The sequence below is a fragment of the Chrysemys picta genome, chromosome 7 (assembly GCF_011386835.1).
Source record: "Chrysemys picta bellii isolate R12L10 chromosome 7, ASM1138683v2, whole genome shotgun sequence".
Classification (NCBI taxonomy): domain Eukaryota; kingdom Metazoa; phylum Chordata; order Testudines; family Emydidae; genus Chrysemys; species Chrysemys picta.
The window spans coordinates 115958955-115981652 of record NC_088797.1 but is presented as its reverse complement, the minus strand read 5'-3'; the positions used below and the strand labels follow the sequence as shown (position 1 = coordinate 115981652).

Sequence of the window (22698 nt, the reverse complement as noted above, 5' to 3'; positions counted from 1 at the left end):
GAAGTCGACTCTTTTTGATCAGTTTTCATAATTTCATTCTGAGACATGTATCAGAGGGGTAGCCGTGTTAGTCTGAATCTGTAAAAAGCAACAGAGGGTCCTGTGGCACCTCTAAGTCTTGCATCTGAAGAAGTGAGGTTCTTAGCCACGAAAGCTTATGCTCCCAATACTTCTGTTAGTCTGAAAGGTGCCACAGGAACCCTCTGTTGATTCTGAGACATATGAGTGTGAGTAGTTGGAGGTGGGGATCCAGCCCAAATATCTATCTCAACCATCCCAAATAGGCTTTCTTAGTTGTTAGTCCATGTTCCTGTTTCTAGAAGGATGCTTCCCCTTTGAATGTGGTCCCATAATGCTGATATAAGTATTATGCAGCTTCCTAAGGTTGTTTCCTTCTAGGTATGGCCTTCATTCTGCAAACAGATCACATGGGCGGATCCCTGCTGCACTCCATTGGGGAAATTGCAGCATGGGCAAAAGAGACTTCCTGTGCAAGTCTGTTTGCAGGGTTGACTCTAACCTGGTCAGTTGTTGTTCACATCTTAATGTGAAGTGAGATTGTTTGGCTTGCAGTGGCATTGTAATTCCTCCCTTCTCTCAAATCACATGCAGCTATGCGGGGCAATAAGAGACATCTCCAACATCAGAACTCACTTGGGCCTCTGTTTTCCACTCAACAAATATGCATGCAGTAACTCACATTAATGTTGATTGGTGTCAAAAGTGTGCATCAAAGATGTATGAAATCTAACAGTGGATATCTTTGTATAGTTAGCTCAATCAAAATTTGTAAAATTTAGAGTTTGTGTTGATTGTTGAAATATTTATAGTACAAAAAGAATATATGGTAATATGGATCACCAAGAACGAGCCTGAGTAAACATTTTTACCCATGTAAATGGGCTTATATTTCTAAAGAGGAACAACTTTCTAACTGAGAACTGTCACTGAATCTAGACTTGTTTACATGTTGTTGTTTTTCTTGTGTCCAATTAAATGTTAGGGTCAAAATAATCCAAAAATCTGATTATTTTTTCACCAAAAATGAATCCAGTTCCCTGTTTAGTGGATTTACAATGCTTGTGCCTTTTTTCCCTGCCCATGAAAATTTGTTCCATTGTCTGAAGTATTAAACCTGTTTTGTTACCTCTTATATTTATTGCAATTTACATAACAAAGCTTGTACTGTAAAATGTGATATCTGGCATGTTGGGGGGAAAGAGCAGTGCCGGTTAGTCAAAAATTCTGGTTAACTAAGTTATATTTTCCAATAGAATACCAATTTTCAAAGAATTAGAATACAATAACATGAATAAAGTAAAAAATAGTATACAGGTAATCACCAATCCAGTAGTAGTACTGCACTGCAGAGTGGTTGGTTTCTTGAAGCACTTAGGTGTATACAGTAGGTTATCTTATGACTCTACATATCACTGTGGGCAGTGCATGGCATACACCCAGATCACTAAAAATACACTTAACACTAAAACTATACTGAACATAATTTAATCTTTGATGATTCAGAAAGCACTTCAGGATCTTGCAGTGCCTCGGGCTCATCATTATCAACATCAATTATTATTGTAGTTGTCAAAGTTGTAGGAGATTAGGCTGAATCTGTAATGACACTGACACACCCTGGAAGTTGTTATTCTGAATAAATCCCTGATATCAGCTTGTTTACTTGTCTTCTGCCTCTTTTGCACAAAAGTAGAATGCAGAATGTGCAATTGCATAACCTCCTGGGCAGTATACTAGTCCCAGTTACTAGATTGAAGATTTGTATTGGGAGATATCAGAAATGCTGGTTAATGGAGCTTTCTGGTTGATAAAGTGCCAGATAACACAGCTTTTACTGTAATTTATTTTGATAAGCCATTAGTGTAGTAATTGGTATAATATTTGTTTTATTTCAGATCAGCATTTGTTCTAATAAATTCAATATTAAGCTACAGAAAAAAAATCCAGATAACCTGAGCATGGAAATTACCAAATTTTAAACTAGTAATTTAGCTTAATTTTCTCCTAATTTTCTCAGCTAAGGTAAAACAGGGAGAAAATGTGACTGTAATAACTTGGTATAGTATCATACTAAAGTGGCACCTTTTCATCTTGGTTGACCGGAATTACTCAACATTCAAGTTGCACAAAATAGAATTTCCTGCTTTTATTTTCAAAAAATCTATTTTCATATTATTATAAATATGGTTAGAAAAATGAAACTGTTGCTGATAGAAACATTACTGATGGTTACATCTATCATTGTTGACTTCTGATATTTATTGGTTTTGTGCATTGAGAAAGGGGAAGAAAAAGTTGTTTTCATAAAACAATAATGAAAAGCTAGGTCAGGTAGGCACTTGTGATAGTATGTGTTTATTAGAAAGCTCCTGATGCAGGGAAGATTGCTTTTCTTTTCCTGTTATGGCCGCTAATGGATGTAATATGCTCCCACCTACTGCTATTTTCATCTTCTGTTTTTTTCCCCCTTCTTTTGGTCAATTGTACGTTGTATGAATGAGAAATATTTATCCGTAGTATTTATATTTATGCGTGAAGAGAACTAGAACAACCTTTCATGCTGTCTTTCACTTTTGTTTCCAGCTATCACTAATGCTAAACTGCTTCCATAATTGTTGAGAGACTAGAAAAGCTTCTGCATTAGAGATTATAATTATGCACAGTGCAAAGAAAGGATTTTGTATTATGACAAATGTAAAAAAAAAAAAAGAGAGAAATGATTTTTTTCCTGGTCTTTGTCTGAAATTGCTGATAATTATTTTTAGATATGAAGGCTACCAGTTCATTTACTTATTTGAACAACACTTAATTGCTTCTGACAATTCCCCAGCTCTGGGAAGCACTCGAGCTACACTGGCTGCACACCCTTCTGTAACTGCCTACATGGGCATGTCGCTTTTTTTGTGTTTGTGGAATGCTACATGCTATAGGTGCAATCTCAAAGTGCTTTACAAACATTTATACTCTTCTTGTTAGGGTAAGTGTTTTTATCCTCATTTACAGTCTGGGTAACTGAGGCACAGAAGTCACTTGACCAAGGTCACTCAGCAAGTCTGTGGCAGAGCCAGAGATAGGCTCTTGGTCCTTTGCTTAAATGACCAAAGAATGTCTTTCCTCTATTGTATTGGTTTTAGTCATGCATTTAACCTGCCAGCTCCTTGAGGAAGGGATTATGTTCTTGTTGTGGGTACATTGATTGATGAACTACACACAGCAGTAGACGCGCCTCATAGTGCTATAGAAGAGCCACATGGCCTTTTGCCTTCTATATCTCCTAAATTTGGGTAAGCAGGTTTTGAACAGATAGCTTCCCCACAAATGACTGACTAGATGAAATAATATTGATTGTGCAAAAAGAAGAACAGGAGTACTTGTGGCACCTTAGAGACTAACAAATTTATTAGAGCATAAGCTTTCGTGGACTACAGCCCACTTCTTCGGATGCATATAGAATGGAACATATATTGAGGAGATATATATACACACATACAGAGAGCATAAACAGGTGGGAGTTGTCTTACCAACTCTGAGAGGCCAATTAATTAAGAGAAAAAAAAACTTTTGAAGTGATAATCAAGCTAGGCCAGTACAGACAGTTTGATAATAGGTGTGAGAGTACTTACAAGGGGAGATAGAGTCAATGTTTGTAATGGCTCAGCCATTCCCAGTCCTTATTCAAACCGGAGTTGATTGTGTCTAGTTTGCATCAATTCTAGCTCTGCAGTCTCTCTTTGGAGTCTGTTTTTGAAGTTTTTCTGTTGTAATATAGCCACCCGCAAGTCTGTCACTGAATGACCAGACAGGTTAAAGTGTTCTCCCACTGGTTTTTGAGTATTTTGATTCCTGATGTCAGATTTGTGTCCATTAATTCTTTTGCGTAGAGACTGTCCGGTTTGGCCAATGTACATGGCAGAGTGAACGAGCCCCTGATGGTATGGCTGATGTGATTAGGTCCTATGATGATGTTTCCGGTATAGGGTGGTATTGATGTGACCATCGCTTATTAGCACAGTAGTGTCCTGGAGCGATGGTCACATCAATACCACCCTATACCGGAAACCTACTGACCGCTACACTTACCTACATGCCTCCAGCTTCCATCCAGGACACACCACACGATCCATTGTCTACAGCCAAGCTCTAAGATATAACCGCATTTGCTCCAATCCCTCGGATAGAGACAAGCACCTACAAGATCTCTATCAAGCATTCTTAAAACTACAATACCCACCTGCTGAAGTGAAAAAACAGATTGACAGAGCCAAACGAGTACCCAGAAGTCACCTCCTACAAGACAGGCCCAACAAAGAAAATAACAGAACACCACTAGCTGTCACCTTCAGCCCCCAACTAAAACCTCTCTAGCGCATCATCAGAGATCTACAACCTATCCTGAAAGATGATCCTTTACTCTCACAGATCTTGGGAGACAGACCTGTCCTCGTTTACAGACAACCCCCCAACCTAAAGCAAATACTCACCAGCAACCACACATCACTGAACAAAACCACTAACCCAGGAACCTACCCTTGTAACAAACCCCGATGCCAACTCTGTACACATATCTATTCAAGTGACATCATCATAGGACCTAATCACATCAGCCATACCATCAGGGGCTCGTTCACCTGCACATCTACCAATGTGATATATGCCATCATGTGCCAGCAATGCCCCTCTGCCATGTACATTGGCCAAACCGGACAGTCTCTACGCAAAAGAATTAATGGACACAAATCTGACATCAGGAATCAAAATACTCAAAAACCAATGGGAGAACACTTTAACCTGTCTGGTCATTCAGTGACAGACCTGCGGGTGGCTATATTACAACAGAAAAACTTCAAAAACAGACTCCAAAGAGAGACTGCAGAGCTAGAATTGATATGCAAACTAGACACAATCAACTCCGGTTTGAATAAGGACTGGGAATGGCTGAGCCATTACAAACATTGACTCTATCTCCCCTTGTAAGTACTCTCACACCTATTATCAAACTGTCTGTACTGGCCTAGCTTGATTATCACTTCAAAAGTTTTTTTTTCTCTTAATTAATTGGCCTCTCAGAGTTGGTAAGACAACTCCCACCTGTTTATGCTCTCTGTATGTGTGTATATATATCTCCTCAATATATGTTCCATTCTATATGCATCCGAAGAAGTGGGCTGTAGTCCACGAAAGCTTATGCTCTAATAAATTTGTTAGTCTCTAAGGTGCCACAAGTACTCCTGTTCTTCTTTTTGCGGATACAGACTAACATGGCTGTTACTCTGAATATTGATTGTGATATACCATCTCCAGTCACTCACTGATGAGGGAGCTACAGGATTACAGATATCCTTTTAAAGACCTGCTTGAGCATCCTAAAGAGATTTGGATTGTAATTTAACTACTTAATAGTTAATCGTGTATCTGGAGTAGCGCTCAGGGTACACACCTTCCCTAGATGCTTCTCCAAGTTATCTGATACGCAATGTATGTGAATCTTCTATATCCTTATCTTCTTTTCTTCTGCAAAATGGCTTTAGATTTCCAGCTGCATCTAATAAACCACTCAAAATTCATTTGAGGCTGTACATTGAGTCCTTAGTGGAGAAGGAGAGCATCACACTGTTCCACTTCTTACGTAGTAGTACTTACATGTATCCCTCGTTCATGTGTCCTTGACTGAAAAGAGAGTGGCCACAATTTGAGAGTGTGTGTGTGTGTGTGTGTGTGTGTGTGTGTGTGTGTAGCATGGGATAATGAGGGGGAATCAGGTTTCCAGCAGGACACAGAGAAATAGCCAATTTGCATTTGCTTCTGTGCTTTTGATACTAGAATAGGATTTGCATTACTGGGATTGAACTATTGATCCGTATATTTCAGTAGCAGCCAGTACTTCATGCTTCAAAGGAAAGGGAGGGGGAAGACCTATGATGCCCCTACAATGTGTACACTGTTTTACAGGAGATGAAAATTCCTGCCCTATAGGTGATCTCTGAAACATTAGCTTTGATTACCCTTAAAGGTATTTGATTACCTTTAAAGGCTATAGTTGTTTAGAAGTGATAAACATTTTCAATCCTGTTTCAAAATCCAGCCAAAATGCTAGACTATAGGCCGCCTGTGATAGTGAATTCTATAGGTTGACTGCATGCTGTGTAAACATACATATTTCCTTTCCTTTGTTCTAAATGTACCTTTAATGTGTCCTTTAATTTTATCATGTGTGGTTGTGTACATAACAGTATGGAGTAAATCAAATAAAATACTTTGAAGGAAGATGCACTAAAATTAGTAAAAAGAACAAGAGTACAGGATGCATGTAGTGGAAAATACAGTAGGATGCATCCGATGAAGTGGGCTGTAGCCCATGAAAGCTTATGCTCAAATAAATTTGTTAGTCTTAAAATGCCACAAGTACTCCTGTTCTTTTTGCAGATACAGACTAACACTGCTGCTACTCTGAAACTAAAATTAGTGACATTAAGGAAAACATCTGAATCTTTGACTTTCCAAACAAAAAAGAACCTGATTATATGGAGTGCAAAAAAGTGTATTCTCAGTTTGTAACACCTCAGATGCTGAGTGTGTGCAGAGAAGAATAACTGTCAATACAGTGCAAAAAAAAAAAAAAAAAGTGAGTATGGGAGGGGAGGTAAAACCTAACCAGATTCAAGAAGTAATGTCTTAATATTAAAGAGAGTCCTTTTGCTTTTCATCTTATTGTGCTGGTGATTCATCTTTTGGAAAGTGTAAAATATAAATTTAGCTACATAACCTTTGAATGTCATTTAGGCTTCTTTTGTTAAATAGCTCTAGCTTTGAGTTATATATTTATTTTGTGAATGTATTGAAAGGTAAGTGGTGTATTCCACAGTTTATTAGATAATGGGTTTTGGGGGAGCTTGATTACAAAGCCATAAATCAATCCAAAGACCTTGATGATGGGTCCTAAACCTCAGCAGTGAAGCTTGAGTGGTTTATTAGATTATCTTTGCAGAAGGATTGATTTACAGCTTTAGTCATCCATCTCCATCTATTATTTTTATGTTATGGAGAAAATAATTTTTCAGCAATTTTTAAAAGGAATTCCAAGCACTGAAAGCCAAAGTAAATATTTCAGTTAGAAAAACTGTTTAAATAATCATAGAAGTTTGATTTAAAGCCTCAGTATCAAAGCAAATTAATAATCAAGCCTGAAAATCTGGACTGACACAAAACCCTTTACTTTCAGAGTCTCAGGAGCAGTGATTCAGGGAAACTGAGTCAAGGTGATACATTCTCATCTGGTGTAAATTGTGATAGCCCCATTTGACTTCAGTGCAGCTATGATAGTTTACACCAGCTGAGGATCTGCCCTTCCCACTGGGTATCTAAATTGTTCTTAGAAAGGACTCTCTGAAGGAATATCAAAGAATTGGCTCATACTGCCCAGAATTTGTTTTTGTCCCTCTCGTCTTGAAAGAATCACAAACTAGAGACGGGGTGGGGTGGGGTGGGGTGGGGGGGTAGTTTCTAGCCTTATCAGAGGTTTCATGCTGGAGTTGGGACAGGGCAGGGTTTGGGGAAAACTGCCAAACCTCCAAAACTATCAGGGTGTAGCATTGCCACCTCTGAGGTACCTAAAACTGAGACATCTGGGATGATCCTGAACCCATAAAACTTGACAGCAGGCAGAGCTTACTGAGCACCTTGACAGATTTCCCTGGACAACTACCTAAAAAAGGGACGATCCTCAAAACCTGGACAGGAGGCAAGGCTATTAGGGTGCCATGGTATGAAAGAGAATCTCAGAGAAGATACACTTGGGAAGTGGTAAGAAAACTCTCTCTCTCGTAAACTCATTCATAGACTTTACAGTCAGAAGGGACCATCATGATTATATAGTCTGACCTCCTGCACATTGCAGGCCACAGAACCTCACTCACCCACTCCTGAAATATACCCCTTAGCTCTGGCTGAATTATTGAAGTCCTCAAATAAATGGTTTAAAGACTTCAAGTTACAGGGAATTCACTATTTACACTAGTTTAAATGACCTTGTCTCATGTTGCAGAGGAAGGCAAAAAAAACCAACAACAACAAAAAACAACAACAACAGGGTTTCTGCCAATCTGAGCTGGGGGAAAATTCCTTCCCATCCCCAAATATGGCAATCAGCTAAATGCTGAGCATGTGGGCAAGTGTCCAGCAAACAATAAAACAGAGGTGGTGAAGAATGATGACCACCAAGCTCTAAATCTTCCAACTAGCTGATAAGGAAAGTTTTCAAAGCTGAATTGTTTTTTTAGTCCAGTATTTTCTAGAATAAGATCAGATATTTGTGAAGTGTTACATATGCAGTTTTAAAAGTATTTGATTTTTGAAAAATAAACTGACTTGAAACTGCAAGTTTTTGTTAGGTAAAAAGAGCTTTGCAGAGATGGAACTGTTCAAGTTCCCAGTGACTAGAAGTTAGACACTATTATGACGTTGGAGATAAACTTGCCTCCGCTGGAGTCAATGGGAGTTTTACCATTAACTTCAGTGGGTCCAGGAGTTCAAACCATGTGATTACAAGGATGTTTGGTGACTTCAGTCTACAGTTGTGCAACTTTACATGACTACGTGTTTGTTGTGTTAAATTTAAGATTTTCATTTTGACCAACAAAGCCCAGAATGGTTTGGGACTTGTCCACCTGAGTCTCTCTTTCAGTGCCATCCTGCTAAAATTACAGGCACTAGAGGCATTGGATCAGAAGGCTCCCTGGTTTAAAAAAGAGGGAATCTCTTTTTTAGGGTCCTCTTTTCCCACCTTGGACCAAAAGAGACCAAATTTCTTGAACTTGGGGGATGGATATTTTTTATGGGGGGAAACACCTTGACTTTCTGCTGGGAAATGAGGGAGGTATATTATGTTGTGTCTTTATTGGGTAACTGTTTTGTGTTGAGTGAGATTGGTCACTGATACGCTACTGTTTGATTTTGCTATGTCTTTTCTGCTTTCAGGTATCTTTCAAGATGCCTAGAGCGTGAGCTCTATGTGTCCTATGTTTTTGATGTTTAAATTAGAATAAATAAAAATAGGCAATTCTTCTCCAGACAGTTTGAAGGAACTTTATATGAAGGAAATGCCTCACTGTAGCACCAGACATGCCTTCTTCCTTTCCACTGATAATAGGATCTTTGGAGTAGAGACCTAGACAATATTTAAGTGCATATTCCTTTCTTAAAAGCACCCAGAACATTGTTGACTCCTTGCAAATAGGGTGTTAATAAAAAGTAAGATGTAAACAAGGAGGACACCGTGCTTGCCATGGGTTGCTGTTGGTCAGGAGGCAGAGGATGGGGAAGTTCTGAATTGTTGCATTTTTGGAACTTTGAGGAAAGTCATCTATTTTTGCCTCTCATGGTTTGATAAACAAAAGTGATTTATATAGTTGCCCTTTTGAGGTGAATATGGCAGTTATTTGTTGAATATGTCATTTGAATAATGGTTGCAGTATTTGACCCTTTGTTTGGAAGAGTTATATTATTAATCAAATTAATTTGATAAATAACTAAAAATTGATGAATAATTTACTCAATCATCAGAAAAAAATCATGTGCTGAGTGGGTCTGGTTTAAATATTTGTGGGTGAGGGACGGGTCTTAAAATATTGACTGACATCTACTATTCTGAGGACTAACTTTCCTAGATTAAAAAAACAGGAGTACTTGTGGCACTTTAAAGACTAACAAATTTATTTGAGCATAAGCTTTTGTGGGCTACAGCCCACTTCATCAGATGCATGGAATGGAACATTCAGTGAGAAGATATATATATACACATACAGAGAACATGGCTAAGAGGCTATTTAATTAAGATGAGCTATTATCAGCAAGAAAAAAACAGTTTTGTAGTGATAATCAAGATGGCCCATTTCAGACAGTTAACAAAAAGGTGTGAGGATACTTAACATGAGGAAATAGATTCAATTTGTGTAATGACCCAGCCATTCCCAGTCTCTATTCAAGCTTGGCTTTAGACAATGGAACGTGTGGTGTGTCCTGGGTGGAAGCTGGAGGCATGTAGGTAAGTATAGCGGTCAGTAGGTTTCTGCTTTATACTGACGCTATACTTAACTACATTCCTCCAGCTTCCATCCAGGACACACCACACGATCCATTATCTACAGCCAGGCTCTAAGATACAACCGCATTTGCTCCAGTCCCTCAGACAGAAACAAACACCTACAAGATCTCTATCAAGCATTCTTAAAACTACAGTACCCACCTGCTGAAGTGAAAAATCAGATTGACAGAGCCAGAAGAGTATCCAGAAGTCACCTACTACAGGACAGGCCCAACAAAGAAGATAACAGAATGCCACTAGCCATCACCTTCAGCCCCCAATTAAAACCTCTCCAGCGCATCATCAAAGATCTACAACCTATCCTGAAAGATGATTCCTCACTCTCACAGATCTTGGGAGACAGACCAGTCCTCGTTTACAGACTGCCCCACACCTGAAGCAAATACTCACCAGCAACCACACAACAAAAACAGTAACCCAGGAACCTATCCTTGCAACAAAGCCTGATGTCAACTCTGTTCACATATCTATTCAAGTGACACCATCATATAACCACGTCAGCCACGCCATCAGGGGCTCGTTCACCTGCACATCTACCAATGTGATATATGCCATCATGTGCCAGCAATGCCCCTCTGCCATGTACATTGGCCAAACTGGACAGTCTCTACGCAAAAGAATAAATGGACACAAATCTGACATCAGGAAACATAACATTCAAAAACCAGTAGGAGAATACTTCAGCCTCTCTGGTCACTCAGTAACGGACTTAAAGGTGACAATTTTGCAACAGAAAAGCTTAAAAAATAGACTCCAACAAGAAACTGCTGAACTTGAATTAATATGCAAACTAGATACTTTGGCTTGCATCCCTTGGGCAGTACTTCCTGTGGTATCTACTATCCACAGTGCACCCTGGCTGTGGGTCTGCATGGCCCCCCCAGTGGCATTATGGGAACCTCAGCCATTGCAGGCTCTGCAGACCCAGATTCAAGTCCACAGAGCCTTACACTTTCTCTTTATAAGCCTACATTATATGTTTTAATTCATTCACTATATTTATTTTCTCCTTTCCGCTTTTCTCTGCAGTCTCTCTGATCCTGCTCTGTACCTACTTCACTTTTCTAAGTTATCCTGTCAGTCTCTCTCCCTTGCCACCCACTTACCATCAACCTACTCATCCGTTAATACACAAGTCTTGCAAAATTGACCATATGCCTAATAGCCAGACAATTAAACTAAGATTAGAGACTGCACTGTAAAGGGGCAGCATACAGGTGAGCAGCCACCTTCCAGAGTCTGGGAAACAGGTGGGAACTAGGAATCATACTAGGGTGTATTGGGAGCATAAGCTTTCATGGGTAAGAACCTCACTTGAAGAAGTGAGGTTCTTACCTACGAAAGCTTATGCTCCCAATACTTCTGTTAGTCTCAAAGGTGCCACAGGACCCTCTGTTGCTTTTTACAGATTCAGACTAACACGGCTACCCCTCTGATACTAGGGTGCTGTTTCTGGACCTTGCTTTTGGGCTTTACCTTTTATGGCTTCTGACTGGAAGATGTCTGAAGCCTCCTTACTGGCACTGAGGAAGGAAGAAAAAATCTCTCTCTCTTTTTTCCAAATCTAGAACCTTATGCTGGCATTCTGTTAATCTGTGGCAGTGTGAAATTGACCTGATCCTTGTTAGTTTCATCTCTGCCCACAGGGATATGCAAACTGACAAGACTGTAATAAGCTGGTTTCCACACTTCTGTATATTGGCAAAGTTATAAGCACCAGAGGAAGTAGGTTTAAATTTGGTACAGGTTTGAAAGGTTTTCTTCATAATCAGAAAAGCAAGACACTTTTTGTTTATGAAAAAAGAAAAAAAATGGGTTCTATAGAGTTTGATAGCACCTTCCAAAAAGCTTCCTACCCACCACAGGTAATGGAAAAGGATTTTTTCAAGCCTTTACCCAATCAGCAGTCAGCTATATTAATCCTCTAACTGCCCATCTTTAGGTTATGCCCACTGAAATGAGAAGGCTGGTGATCCTGTACTAATATAGTATTGTGTGCAACTCAGGAAAATGTAAATTAGTGCCATAAAACCAAAGACTGGAGTCTTTATTACTATTTTTTAGAGGCGCACAGTCAAGGCTATTAAAGAGGGATGTGTTTTATTTTTTAAATAAAAATGTTGAGCTCTCTGAAGTGGTTTCTGTTTTGCAGCTGTCTCAGAAAATATGCCTCATGTTTTCTGTTTTTGGTCTTATTCTATTTTTTAAGCCACCCAATCCATCCCTAATTATAATTCTGATTTTCTCAAAAATTCAAGCCCTGATTAAGGATAGCACTTAAGTATGTGCCAAGGCATACTGATTTAAAATGTTAAGTTTAAGTGCTTTCAAGAATAGGGATGTTTTCCTGATTTGGGATCTCAGTGGGTAAAATTCAGATTACTTTTCCCATTCCTTAACCCCTCCAATGACAGTTGTCTGGTATATACTCACTGCAACATCCTACAAAGCTAGTTAACAAAATTCTTCCCCTCATCACCTGATAATTTCCTTCTCTCTCTTACTTTCTTTCTAGATAAATTCATGGAGAATGGCTATTAGCCAGGATGGACAGGGATGGTGTCCCTAGTCTCTGTTTGCCAAAAGCTGGGAATGGGTGACAGGGGATGGATCACTTGATGATTACCTGTTCTGTTCATTCCCTCTGGTGCACTGTCGGAAGACAGGATACTGGACTAGATGGACCTTTGTTCTGACCCAGTATGGCCATTCTTATGTTCTTTCTCTTTACTGTTTTTGATCGCTGCTTTCTGAAGTTTGTGCTCTCGTTTAGGATACAGATGAAGCTGACAAATGGTAGTCCTAAAAGAAAAAAATCTACCCTGCCAGTGAACAGAAAGATTGCTTACTCTATAGTTATGAATAAAAGGAAAAGGAAGACATGAACTGTACATCTAAACAACTGAACTTTACTGATGTGCAGTTCCATTCATACAAAAGTAAAGCAGTTCCAAGATAAAGAAGTGGGCACTCTTTAGATAAATCCATTCCTTCACAACATGGGAACTGGGTAATAACTGAAATAATTTCTTCTCTCTGTTACCAGAAAACATTTCAATATCCCTTTATTGATCATGCTTAAGGATTTTTTTTTACCTGTGTCCATTAATTTAAATATCACAAAATTTCTAAAAAAGAAAAAAAAAACTGGTTTTGGAGAAGAAAATAGATAAAAACATATTATTCTGGTGTTTTTCATCTATTTTTATTAAATCTCTACCGTACCACTAGCTTATGTCGTCTTTTACTCCCTAGTAAAATGTTTCAACAAAAATGGTTTACTAAATGGTTTAGCATTTACCCTTTTGAAATCTTTGATTAGAGATTTCTCTGCGCTCAGATTTCTAGAACAGCATTTTATGTGTTCTGCCTATTTCACTTCATCTACTCAGTGACCTTAAGTCTTTCTCTGCGGTGAAAGTTATATTAACATTTCTGATGATTTTGAACCTTTCCCTTTAGCTATGTTGCCACATGATGTTGCTTCTTTAAATGAAATATTTTTATTTAATACATATCTGTCCTCTGGTTTTAATTTTACCATCAGTAGAACTGGGACTCCTTGTCAATCTGTTCTAAACCTTAAAATACATTATAAATTGAGGTGCAATAGACTATAATTCCTTTAGGAGGGAAGAAGGAATGCTAGGAATGAGTATTCTGATACATCCTTCTCATTTGTGACTAGTTCATTAAACTATTCAGCAGATATAGCCAACGTATATGTTTTCTAAATCTATAGTATTCTGCTTTCTTCATCTACAATATATGAGAGATTGTTCTGTATTTCAGTAACAGACTGTAATGAGAAGTCCTGTATAATATCCAGCCTGATTTGTTTTTCTTCTGCAGATTCCAGTCATGGCCAGATATCATGGCTGTTCCTAAAGAGTGGAAAAGATTACAATTCTTGTTCCTTGCATGTTTCTTTTAGGGTCCATAATCCCAAAGAGCTGATAACCCCCATTTTGTTTTGTTCAAACTATGTACATGTTTTGAGTTTTTGGTTGTATGGTATCCCTTCCATACCAATAATCAGCCTGGTTGCTCTTAGCCTGTTCCTTTTCTAACACCTGGAAGCATTTTATTTTTTGTATGTGTAGTCATTTCTTCTTGGTGCTTGAACTTCTTATTGGAAGTTATCAGTTCAATAAAAAATGAAAGAGGATCTGAGGTCCATGGCGATGTTTTCAAGAGCACCTGAGTCCCATTTTCAAGTGAATGTGGTATTTAGGACTCCATTTCTAAGTCACTTTGGAAAATGGGACTTAGGCACCTTTTGAAAAGTTTGCCCTTGGTACTGAAATAATAAAGGGAGGAGGAACATGTTGTATTTCCAATGTTAAAATATTTAAACAATACATCTGACAAGAGGGTGAGTGTGTTTCCTTGTAAACTATAAGGTAAAAAAAAATCAAAGTCCAAAAGAATTTAAAACTAACAGAATTTACATGAAAAGAGAAGTCACAAGTCAGAGTACAGTAATTCATTTAAAAATTAAGATTTAAAGGGCCATTAGAAGCAGCAGGAAACGTACATTTTGTTAAAATAGTTTAAAATCCATAATACATGAAAAAATGTGAATATTGTCCCAGATTCTGCACAGATTCTGCTGCACTGTTAGCTGATTCTGGCCTTATAGCCAGTAGCCTGTGTAGGGTGACCAGATGTCCCGATTTTATAGGGACAGTCCCGATTTTGGGGGCTTTTTCTTATATAGGCTCCTATTACCTCCTACCCCCTGTCCTGATTTTTTACACTTGCTATCTGGTCACCCTAAGCCTGTGTATGATTTGTCATTGTTATACAGCTGGTATAGTGATTCCCACACCAACCTCCTCCCTCTTTCGGGCATAGAGGGTGCGTCCAGGGCAAAGGGGTATGGTGGGGGCATCCCTATGCCTCTCTCATCACTATCTGCTGCATTGGCACCTTGGTGTCCTTGAAAGCCATTGTAACTTAGAGCAGTCTTTGGGTTGTTGCAAAGTAATACAGTAGGCTAAAGTGTTACACAGCAAGCCCGGGATCAGGGGAGCTCAAAGCTTATATTTTCATTCCCTGCCTGTACTGACTTGTGTGTTCTTCACATATATCTGGGGGTCTGGGCCATTAATCAGACGCATACAGCACATTTTCACACACCCAGAAACAAGCTGTATAATGGCATCAGTAAAATGTCCTTTTAAAACAAGGGAGGAAAAATATGTTTTCTCTCCAGTATTTAGGATTGCACTTTTATAACCTGATCCTTTTTAGGGAGAGGAGAATTTTAAAATGTGCCATATTAATCGGATAGCTTTTAACACAAAAGCTTCTGTACTGGATGTTTGTACTCAAATCAAGAATGAAACGTTCACTAGAATGCACTAGAATGCTTTGCAAACATTAAATAATCATAGAGTGAATTCTCTGGAATGTTTCCATGCTGAGCTTGCCAAAAGAGCTTTTTCCTTCCCAGAAAGCATTTTCTCTACTACTGTTTCGGCTTTGTCGCTCTAATTTATGGAATATGTGCATGCTTTGCTTCCCTGACATGATGAACTGCTTCAATCACTGGAAATTGTGTTTTGGGTGACATTAAAACATTCCATGCTTCTGACTGGTGGGTAATATTCCAAATTATAGCATTATCCTTGCAGAATATTATAGTTATAGTTGAAATTAAAAACCTAGTATGAAAACAAGGAGGAAAAAAAGAACTTTAAATGATCAGAGCAGTTAAAAAAAGTTATGCTTAAAATAAATATTATTGCTTTCAGCACACAGTATTCTTGTTGATTGTGTTTTTATGACAAATTGATACAAACCATGTTTCTTAAATACTAATTTAGGGATCATCTTACAGTTAAAAAAATAATCAGAAGTATATTTCACTGACTTCTTAAAAGTATAGCCCAAAATTTTGGACTGAGAGTTTATTATTCTGTGATTTAAACAAACTGACTTGGGACAGATTTTCAAGCTAGCATGCAGAACAAATGTAATTGAAACAGAGATGAAAGGCGGTAAATGTAATTGGAGCCTATTATCCTATGTGGTTAAGAAGCTTGAGCAGAGCGAACCCATCAGACAGTGTGAAAAGGAAGAACAGAGAATAGAAACTGTTCGAAGCTGGTGAAAGAGACTAGTGAAGGGATTACAATGTAACTATTCCTACACAATCTCTACATTAATAATATCCCACTTCTATAGTATATTTGGATTACCAAACAGGATTTTCTCTTGATTCCTGCACTCTCTTTATTTCTCTCTTATGTCAAGGAAAATCCCTGTTTAACAAATTCCAGAAGTCACTAATCCTCATTTTTGCCTCCCTTAACCTACCACATACATCAACCCCAGAGGTGCACCAGGGCATTTATTTACAACTGGTTCTTGACTATGATACAGAGGGAGGTGAATGCCCACCTAAAAGCACTAGTTGAATGACCACCACAAAAAGCACTAGTTCTTTGGAGTGTCTGAGAGATCATTCTTAATGAACAAATATTCTTTTACTAAAAGTATTTGATTAAAGTGTAAAAGCTAAAAAACAAACAAAAAAAAAAACACCCCGCCCCAGAACACACAAATGTATTCCAAAAAACAACCAAATACCAACCACATTTATATCTGAGTGGTTGCTTCATGCACTAGGGAGTGAAAATTGGGAGTGAATATTTTTCATATGTACATTTCACAAACAATTTGATTGTATTTATAACTTAGGTGTGCAGGTAGTATAGCATGTTATCTTTTTTCTCAACTATCTGGAAATTTTCTTTTTTTAAAGTATTTACTAAATTTTGTATCATACTTTTTGGGAAATTCATTAACATTCCAGAGTCTCTCTTTCCAGATGACAGCATGATTGGGAATGACATGACAAATATACATGCCTTAAAAAAAAGTGTGGAGAAGTGTATTGCCCCTGTCATGCACAGAAGACTAGTTTCACAAAGAGACTGATGTGCCTAGAAAATCGCTGATATTCACAAAGCCTGAGTTCAGCACATAGAGCCCTGTACACTGAGGGGGGGAGAGACAGGCACCTTAGAATGGGATTCACAAAACCAAGCTGGAAGGCTCCTTGCTTAAAATAGCTTATGGGAGATGCCAACCTGAAGGGTGAATGCTAAGATCCTCCCCCTCTCGGAGATAGGCCCCAAAATCCTGGCTGCAGAAAGGCACCCCCCTCTGTTGGGGATTCTCAGGTGCAGACCCCCTCCTGGCATTAGGTGCCTATGCCATTTTTGCAAGAAGCAGGTGTGGTGATGGAGGACAGTGGGGACGTCCCTCGTAACATGAGAATGACTCCATAGCCTGATGGTTAGAACGCTCACCTAGGAGGTGGTAGATCCCTGTACTAATGAATGTTTTAATTTTATATCCACAGTGGAAGACCTTCACCAGGATAGACTGAGGGCAACACACATCAGAATATTCTATAGCCCAATGGTTAGGATACTCACCGTAGAGGGGGCAGTTTCCTGTTCAAAGAATTTCTCCCCCTCATATGGAGGGATGTGGCAAAGTGGGACTTACCACCACAGGGCCTCCTGCTGGCCGTCCTGGGAATAAGTTCTCAGCCCTTCCAGTCCACCTTCAGCTAGTGGTGTCATGCCTGCCATCACTGCTGTCTCCACTCTTTGGACCTGTATTGCTCCCCAGACGCCAGCATCCTCTTCTTAGCACAGTCCTCTGGCTGTTCCTCCACTCCGGTATCTCCCGACTTCCGGGGGACCAGCAGTCCTTATTCCCACCACTTGCCTCAGCGGCCAACTGCAGTCCAAGTTCCAGCCCCTCGCCTCAGGGGCAAACTGCAGTCTGGATACTGGCCACTCTCTTCATTGGCCAGTGGGGGGGAGACCCAGGCCCACCCGCCCGCTACTCTGGGTCTCGAGCCAGGGACCCTATAGCCTCCTCCAACCTGCTGCCTATTTTCCCTGGACCACTTCCCCCGTAACCCTAGCACCCTCCCAGCCCTGGTAGCAAAGCCCAGCCTGGCAGTGGGCAGCCAGCAGCTCACCCTTGCACATTGCTGCCCCTTCCCAGCACTGCTCTATCTATGGCACTTCTTCAGGTAGCCAATCCCCCTTCCTTGCCTTCCAGGGAAAGACTCCCTTCTGCTTTGCTGAGCAGCCCTTTATATATGGCCCTCACCAGCCCTGATTGGCTGCTCCAGCAAGTCTTTCCGCTATTGGTGGGCACAAGAAGCCTTTTCCTGATTAGTGGGCTCTGCGCAGCCTCCCTGGTGCTGCTTTTAACCCCCTTCTTCTCCCTGTGTGGGGGAGCCACCCCGCCACATGGGGGCATATAAATGCAGGGTCTCCTATACCCCTGGTGAGTATCCTAACCACTGGGCCAAAAGTTATGAGGGTGGTGGTCCTCCTGTAATGAGGTGCCCACTGCGCCCCTCCGGAATCGGCCCCTTTGGCCCTCTCCTCCATGAATCAGGGACACTTCAGTCTGGTGCAACACCCGTGTTCTTTATTTGTGATCAGTTTGCCACCACCAGTTTCCAACTATATACAGGCTTTACAACTGCTTGGTCTACCACAGGCCTGGCCAGCAACATACTAGGAGGCTCCTACTCCCTCTGAGCCTGACCTCCCACTCTTAGTCTCCGTCCCCCTTTCTCTCATTCCTTCCAGCCTTATAGCTCTTGCTAATGAGGCTGGCAGGTGTGGTCAGTTACCAGGCAAACATAGGGCGGTTCACTGAGCCTCAATCCATGAGTGGGAGAGCAAGGAGAGATGAAGAATATGCAGAAGTAAGGATGAAGACTTTGCATGTGAAGCAGAAAGAAACTTGATGTCACTGCAGGGATTCAAGGTGGGGAATGACATGGATTGAACAGTAGGAAAGTAGGATGGTCATCTCTGCAGCATGATCAGTAGATTTGAAAGATATTGGAGAAGTCCAGCACAGGAAGTTGTGGTTGTAGAGACCAGAAAGGAGGCTGGGAGTTGTCATGCCTCTTGGGTACTGAGGATGGCTCTCTGGATGGTCACTTTTATGAGATTAGCTTCTTTGAAGGGTTCTCAATCCATTACCCCTTCCAGGAGGGGATACAATTGTCACCCCATCCCTGCCTGCATTGGAGGATGGTAGTGACAGTGCATGTGCAAAAGTTCTGAGGCTTGGGACCATGAACTTTCCAGTGCCATAGACAACCTTACACCCTCCCTGCCTGCCACATGGTGACCCCTTTCCCTCTACAATGGCTAGCACATCCAGAACATGTCAAGGAACAGAGTAGATTTGTGATTTACACCAGTGTGAGAGGAGAATCAGGTCCAGTGGGACTGTGTTTCAAAAAGCTATCCCCTAGAATGTGTGTAAAGCAGTGGGTCTCAAACTTTTTTACTGGCGACCCCTTTCACACAGCAAGCCTCTGAGTCCGACCCCCCCCCCAATAAATTAAACATACTTTAAAATATATTTAACACCATTATAAATGCTGGAGGCAAGCAGGGTTTTAGGTGGAGGTTGACAGCTCGCGACCCCCCATGTAATAACTTCATGACCCCCTGAGGGGTCCCGACCCCCAGTTTGAGAACCCCTGGTGTAAAGGCATGCAAAACAGAGTTAAAGGATCTGGGGCTCATTATGATAGAGTAGAAGGGATAGGCTGGTGATAAGTGCTCTTTGCTTCAGATTCTCATCTGTTTGTGTAAATGTTATCAAAATATGCCATAGAAAAGTTCATGAAAAATTCAGGAAGATTAACAAACTTTCTTAGTGGTTTATTAGAAACTCCCTAATCTGTCATGAATATCTCAAATATAATTTGAAAGTCTCATGTAATAGCTAGGGTCTTGGTCTCCTCACAATAAGTATGATAGCTTGCCAGTTATTCTGTATCATGTTTTAAAATCTCTGAAATGTTTAAACTTCATGTTCATATTATAACAAGCCACTAACACAATATGAAAGTTGCTGTTACCATAGAAAAGTTAATTTAGATAACATTGTTATTTTCTGAAATTTCCTAATACTGTCAGGTTGGTGACCTAGAAAAAAAACATAAATGACATTCTAATTTATTCATTCCTTTGTCTGCATTTTACATTTAATATTCTTATATGGAAGATAGTAAAATAAATGTAATATTTGTCATGTCATTTGGGCATTGGAGAGGTTCTATTCTCTTTTATTGAGAACAGAATACCCCTTGATTCTGAGTTGCTGTTTGGTGTTGGTCTTGGTCAGAAATCTTCTCAAGTCTTCATTTTCTTATGGTGATAAACTCTACACTTAAGTAGCTGGAAAATTATTAATCATATACAGTGTATTTTGAAATGGAAAGAGGAAAATTAACTTGTCATTCCTTATATTCTTTTCTATTAATTACAGAAATTATAGGGTACATGTGTTATCACTGCCTACGTTTTGCTTAAATTGTTTAAAAAATTGGGAACACTTTAGTAGATTCTTCTTGTGTAAAAGATGCTTTTATTCTAAAAACTAAACTAAGAAAACTAAGAACAATTAAAAATGAATGTGGGGGTGGAAAACCAAATGAAAACATCTGTGGGCTCTGTTCTATAACATTTTAATTTTCTATGTAAAGATTGTAACACAATATTTCTTTGCAATCATTATAATCACTTACCACCCACAAACAATTCAACAATTGTAATAAAATAATAAAATCCAGACAGTTATACTTAAAGATTAATACAAGTGTTTAAGAAAAAAGCTTTACTTACATAGAGGCTGCAGTATGTCCAATTACACACTATACAAGGGCATTAGTAAATAGTCCATTCTTGGTCATTATAGTGGTATTGAAACCACAGCAAAGCACCTTGAATCCAATGTACAACTTTGTCTGATCTAGTCTCTCTGCCTATTTACACCATGCTCAACACTCTGGTATCTGACTGGCAAGTCCCAAGGCAAGGGATCCTTGGAAAAATTAACACAGCCTAGGCCTCCCCCTGCCCCTGGTGGCTACTTGATTTGAGAATAGCAGAGGTACCCAATACCCCTTGAAATCTGCATATGGAGATCCCCGCCATGCATGGGCATCATGAGGCATGGGTTACAGATTTTAGCTGTTACATATCCTTTGGTTTCCCCCCCAACATTCTTTTGCTTTTAAATCAGTGGCAGGACTGCATAATCATTGGAAGATCAGTTATACATATGAACACATGCTTAAAATGGAGATGTCAGCATGACTAAACAGGGAGATTAAAAAATTAGTAACGAAATCTTTCAACCATCTTTAGTGTTTTCTCTATTTTACTTTACAGATTGTGAGAGTTCTGTTTCCTTGGGACCCTAGTCAAAATGAGATATGGCTGACCCACTGATGTAAGCTTAAAATAAAGGATACAAATTTACAAACTAGTATTTGAAGGGGTGCTGTTAAATGTTCATTCATTCAAACTCAAACTTACCTATCCCCTCACTTATAGTTTACTTGTTTCTCATATCTGATTAAACTTTTAACATTTTAAACATTCCTCAATATTTATCCTTTAAAAATAAGTATTTCTTTTTCAAGAAAATACAAACACACACACAATGTATGAAAGATATTTTAAAAGCCTCACGGTAACAAATCACTGTGAATGAGCAGTGGAAGAAACATCGTTTTGGAGAGAATTAATTTCATTTTAAAATGCTGAGAGTAGTTATAAACAGTGGTTAAGATTCTCAGCATCACTTCATCCCCTTTATGCTGGGTACAAGGGCCAGAGTGTCATAAAGGAGGAGTTGTGGATCCATCTGAGGGCGCATTCCTTTGGCACAGGAACTGAGAAAGACAGTTGTAGGCTGTTTACTGAGCATCCCCTCAAAGCTTGGCATCATGTAGTGTGTGGCTGGGTATTGGGAGGTGCATGTTTGGGCATGGTTGATAGTGAGAAGGGTATGTTGGGATGAGGGGGCAAATGGGATAGTCCCTGGAGTACCCCAAAATTGGGACGGCAGAAATGAAGCTTTAAGCGACCTTAGAGTTTCCTGCCACAGGGATTTAAGAATCTCACTGGTGTATCTATTTTTTTTTTTTTTTGGTCTGGGTTAAATTGTGAATCCCTTACTCGCACTGTTGAGCAGTTAGAGGTGGTTGAAAAATTTCTGATGGAACATTTTTATATCAGAAAAATGCTGATTTTAACTAAATCAAAATGTTTTGTGGTAATGTATCAATTTTTTTAGAATGTTTGGGAAATTATTAAAACATTTTATTTCAATAAGGTTGAAATATTTAGTTTGTCTTATCAAAACGTTTTGTTTTCTCTTTCATATTGTATAAAAATCAAAATGTTTAAACCTTTATATAAAATAATATAGTCAAAGCAAACAATATTATAGTCAAAAGTGAAGCATTTTGACCTTCGCAAAGGGGAATATTTTGATAAGGTCAGAACAAAATTTTTCAGAATATCTCATTTTATGAAAAAGTTTGAGATGTCTAGCTTGCACCCTGAATCAGGACAAATTGAAATTTCAGAATCTCAGAATTTCCCATGGGGCAAGAATTCCATTTTTGACCATCTCTATGAATAGTCCTTCACTTGAGTGGTTCTATTTACTCCAGTAGCATTACTTGGATGAGTAGTTCAAGAGTTCACAGCCTGGTC

General features: G+C 39.4%; 1 protein-coding gene across 4 annotated transcripts in view; it reads left to right on the top strand.

Moving 5' to 3' along the window:
• The window catches only part of ATRNL1 (attractin like 1), a 976173-nt gene that overhangs the window by 402945 nt on the left and 550530 nt on the right, over positions 1–22698 (top strand). Inside the window, exon 21 of one of the 4 annotated variants that reach the window (XM_065552411.1) lies at positions 12894–13048. The exons of the other annotated variants lie outside the window; for them this stretch is intronic. Within the exon in view, the coding sequence (XP_065408483.1) occupies positions 12894–13005 (112 nt within the window). The 3' untranslated portion in view covers positions 13006–13048. Of the gene's footprint in view, positions 1–12893; positions 13049–22698 lie in introns of those variants that run through there. 4 annotated transcript variants of the gene reach the window in all.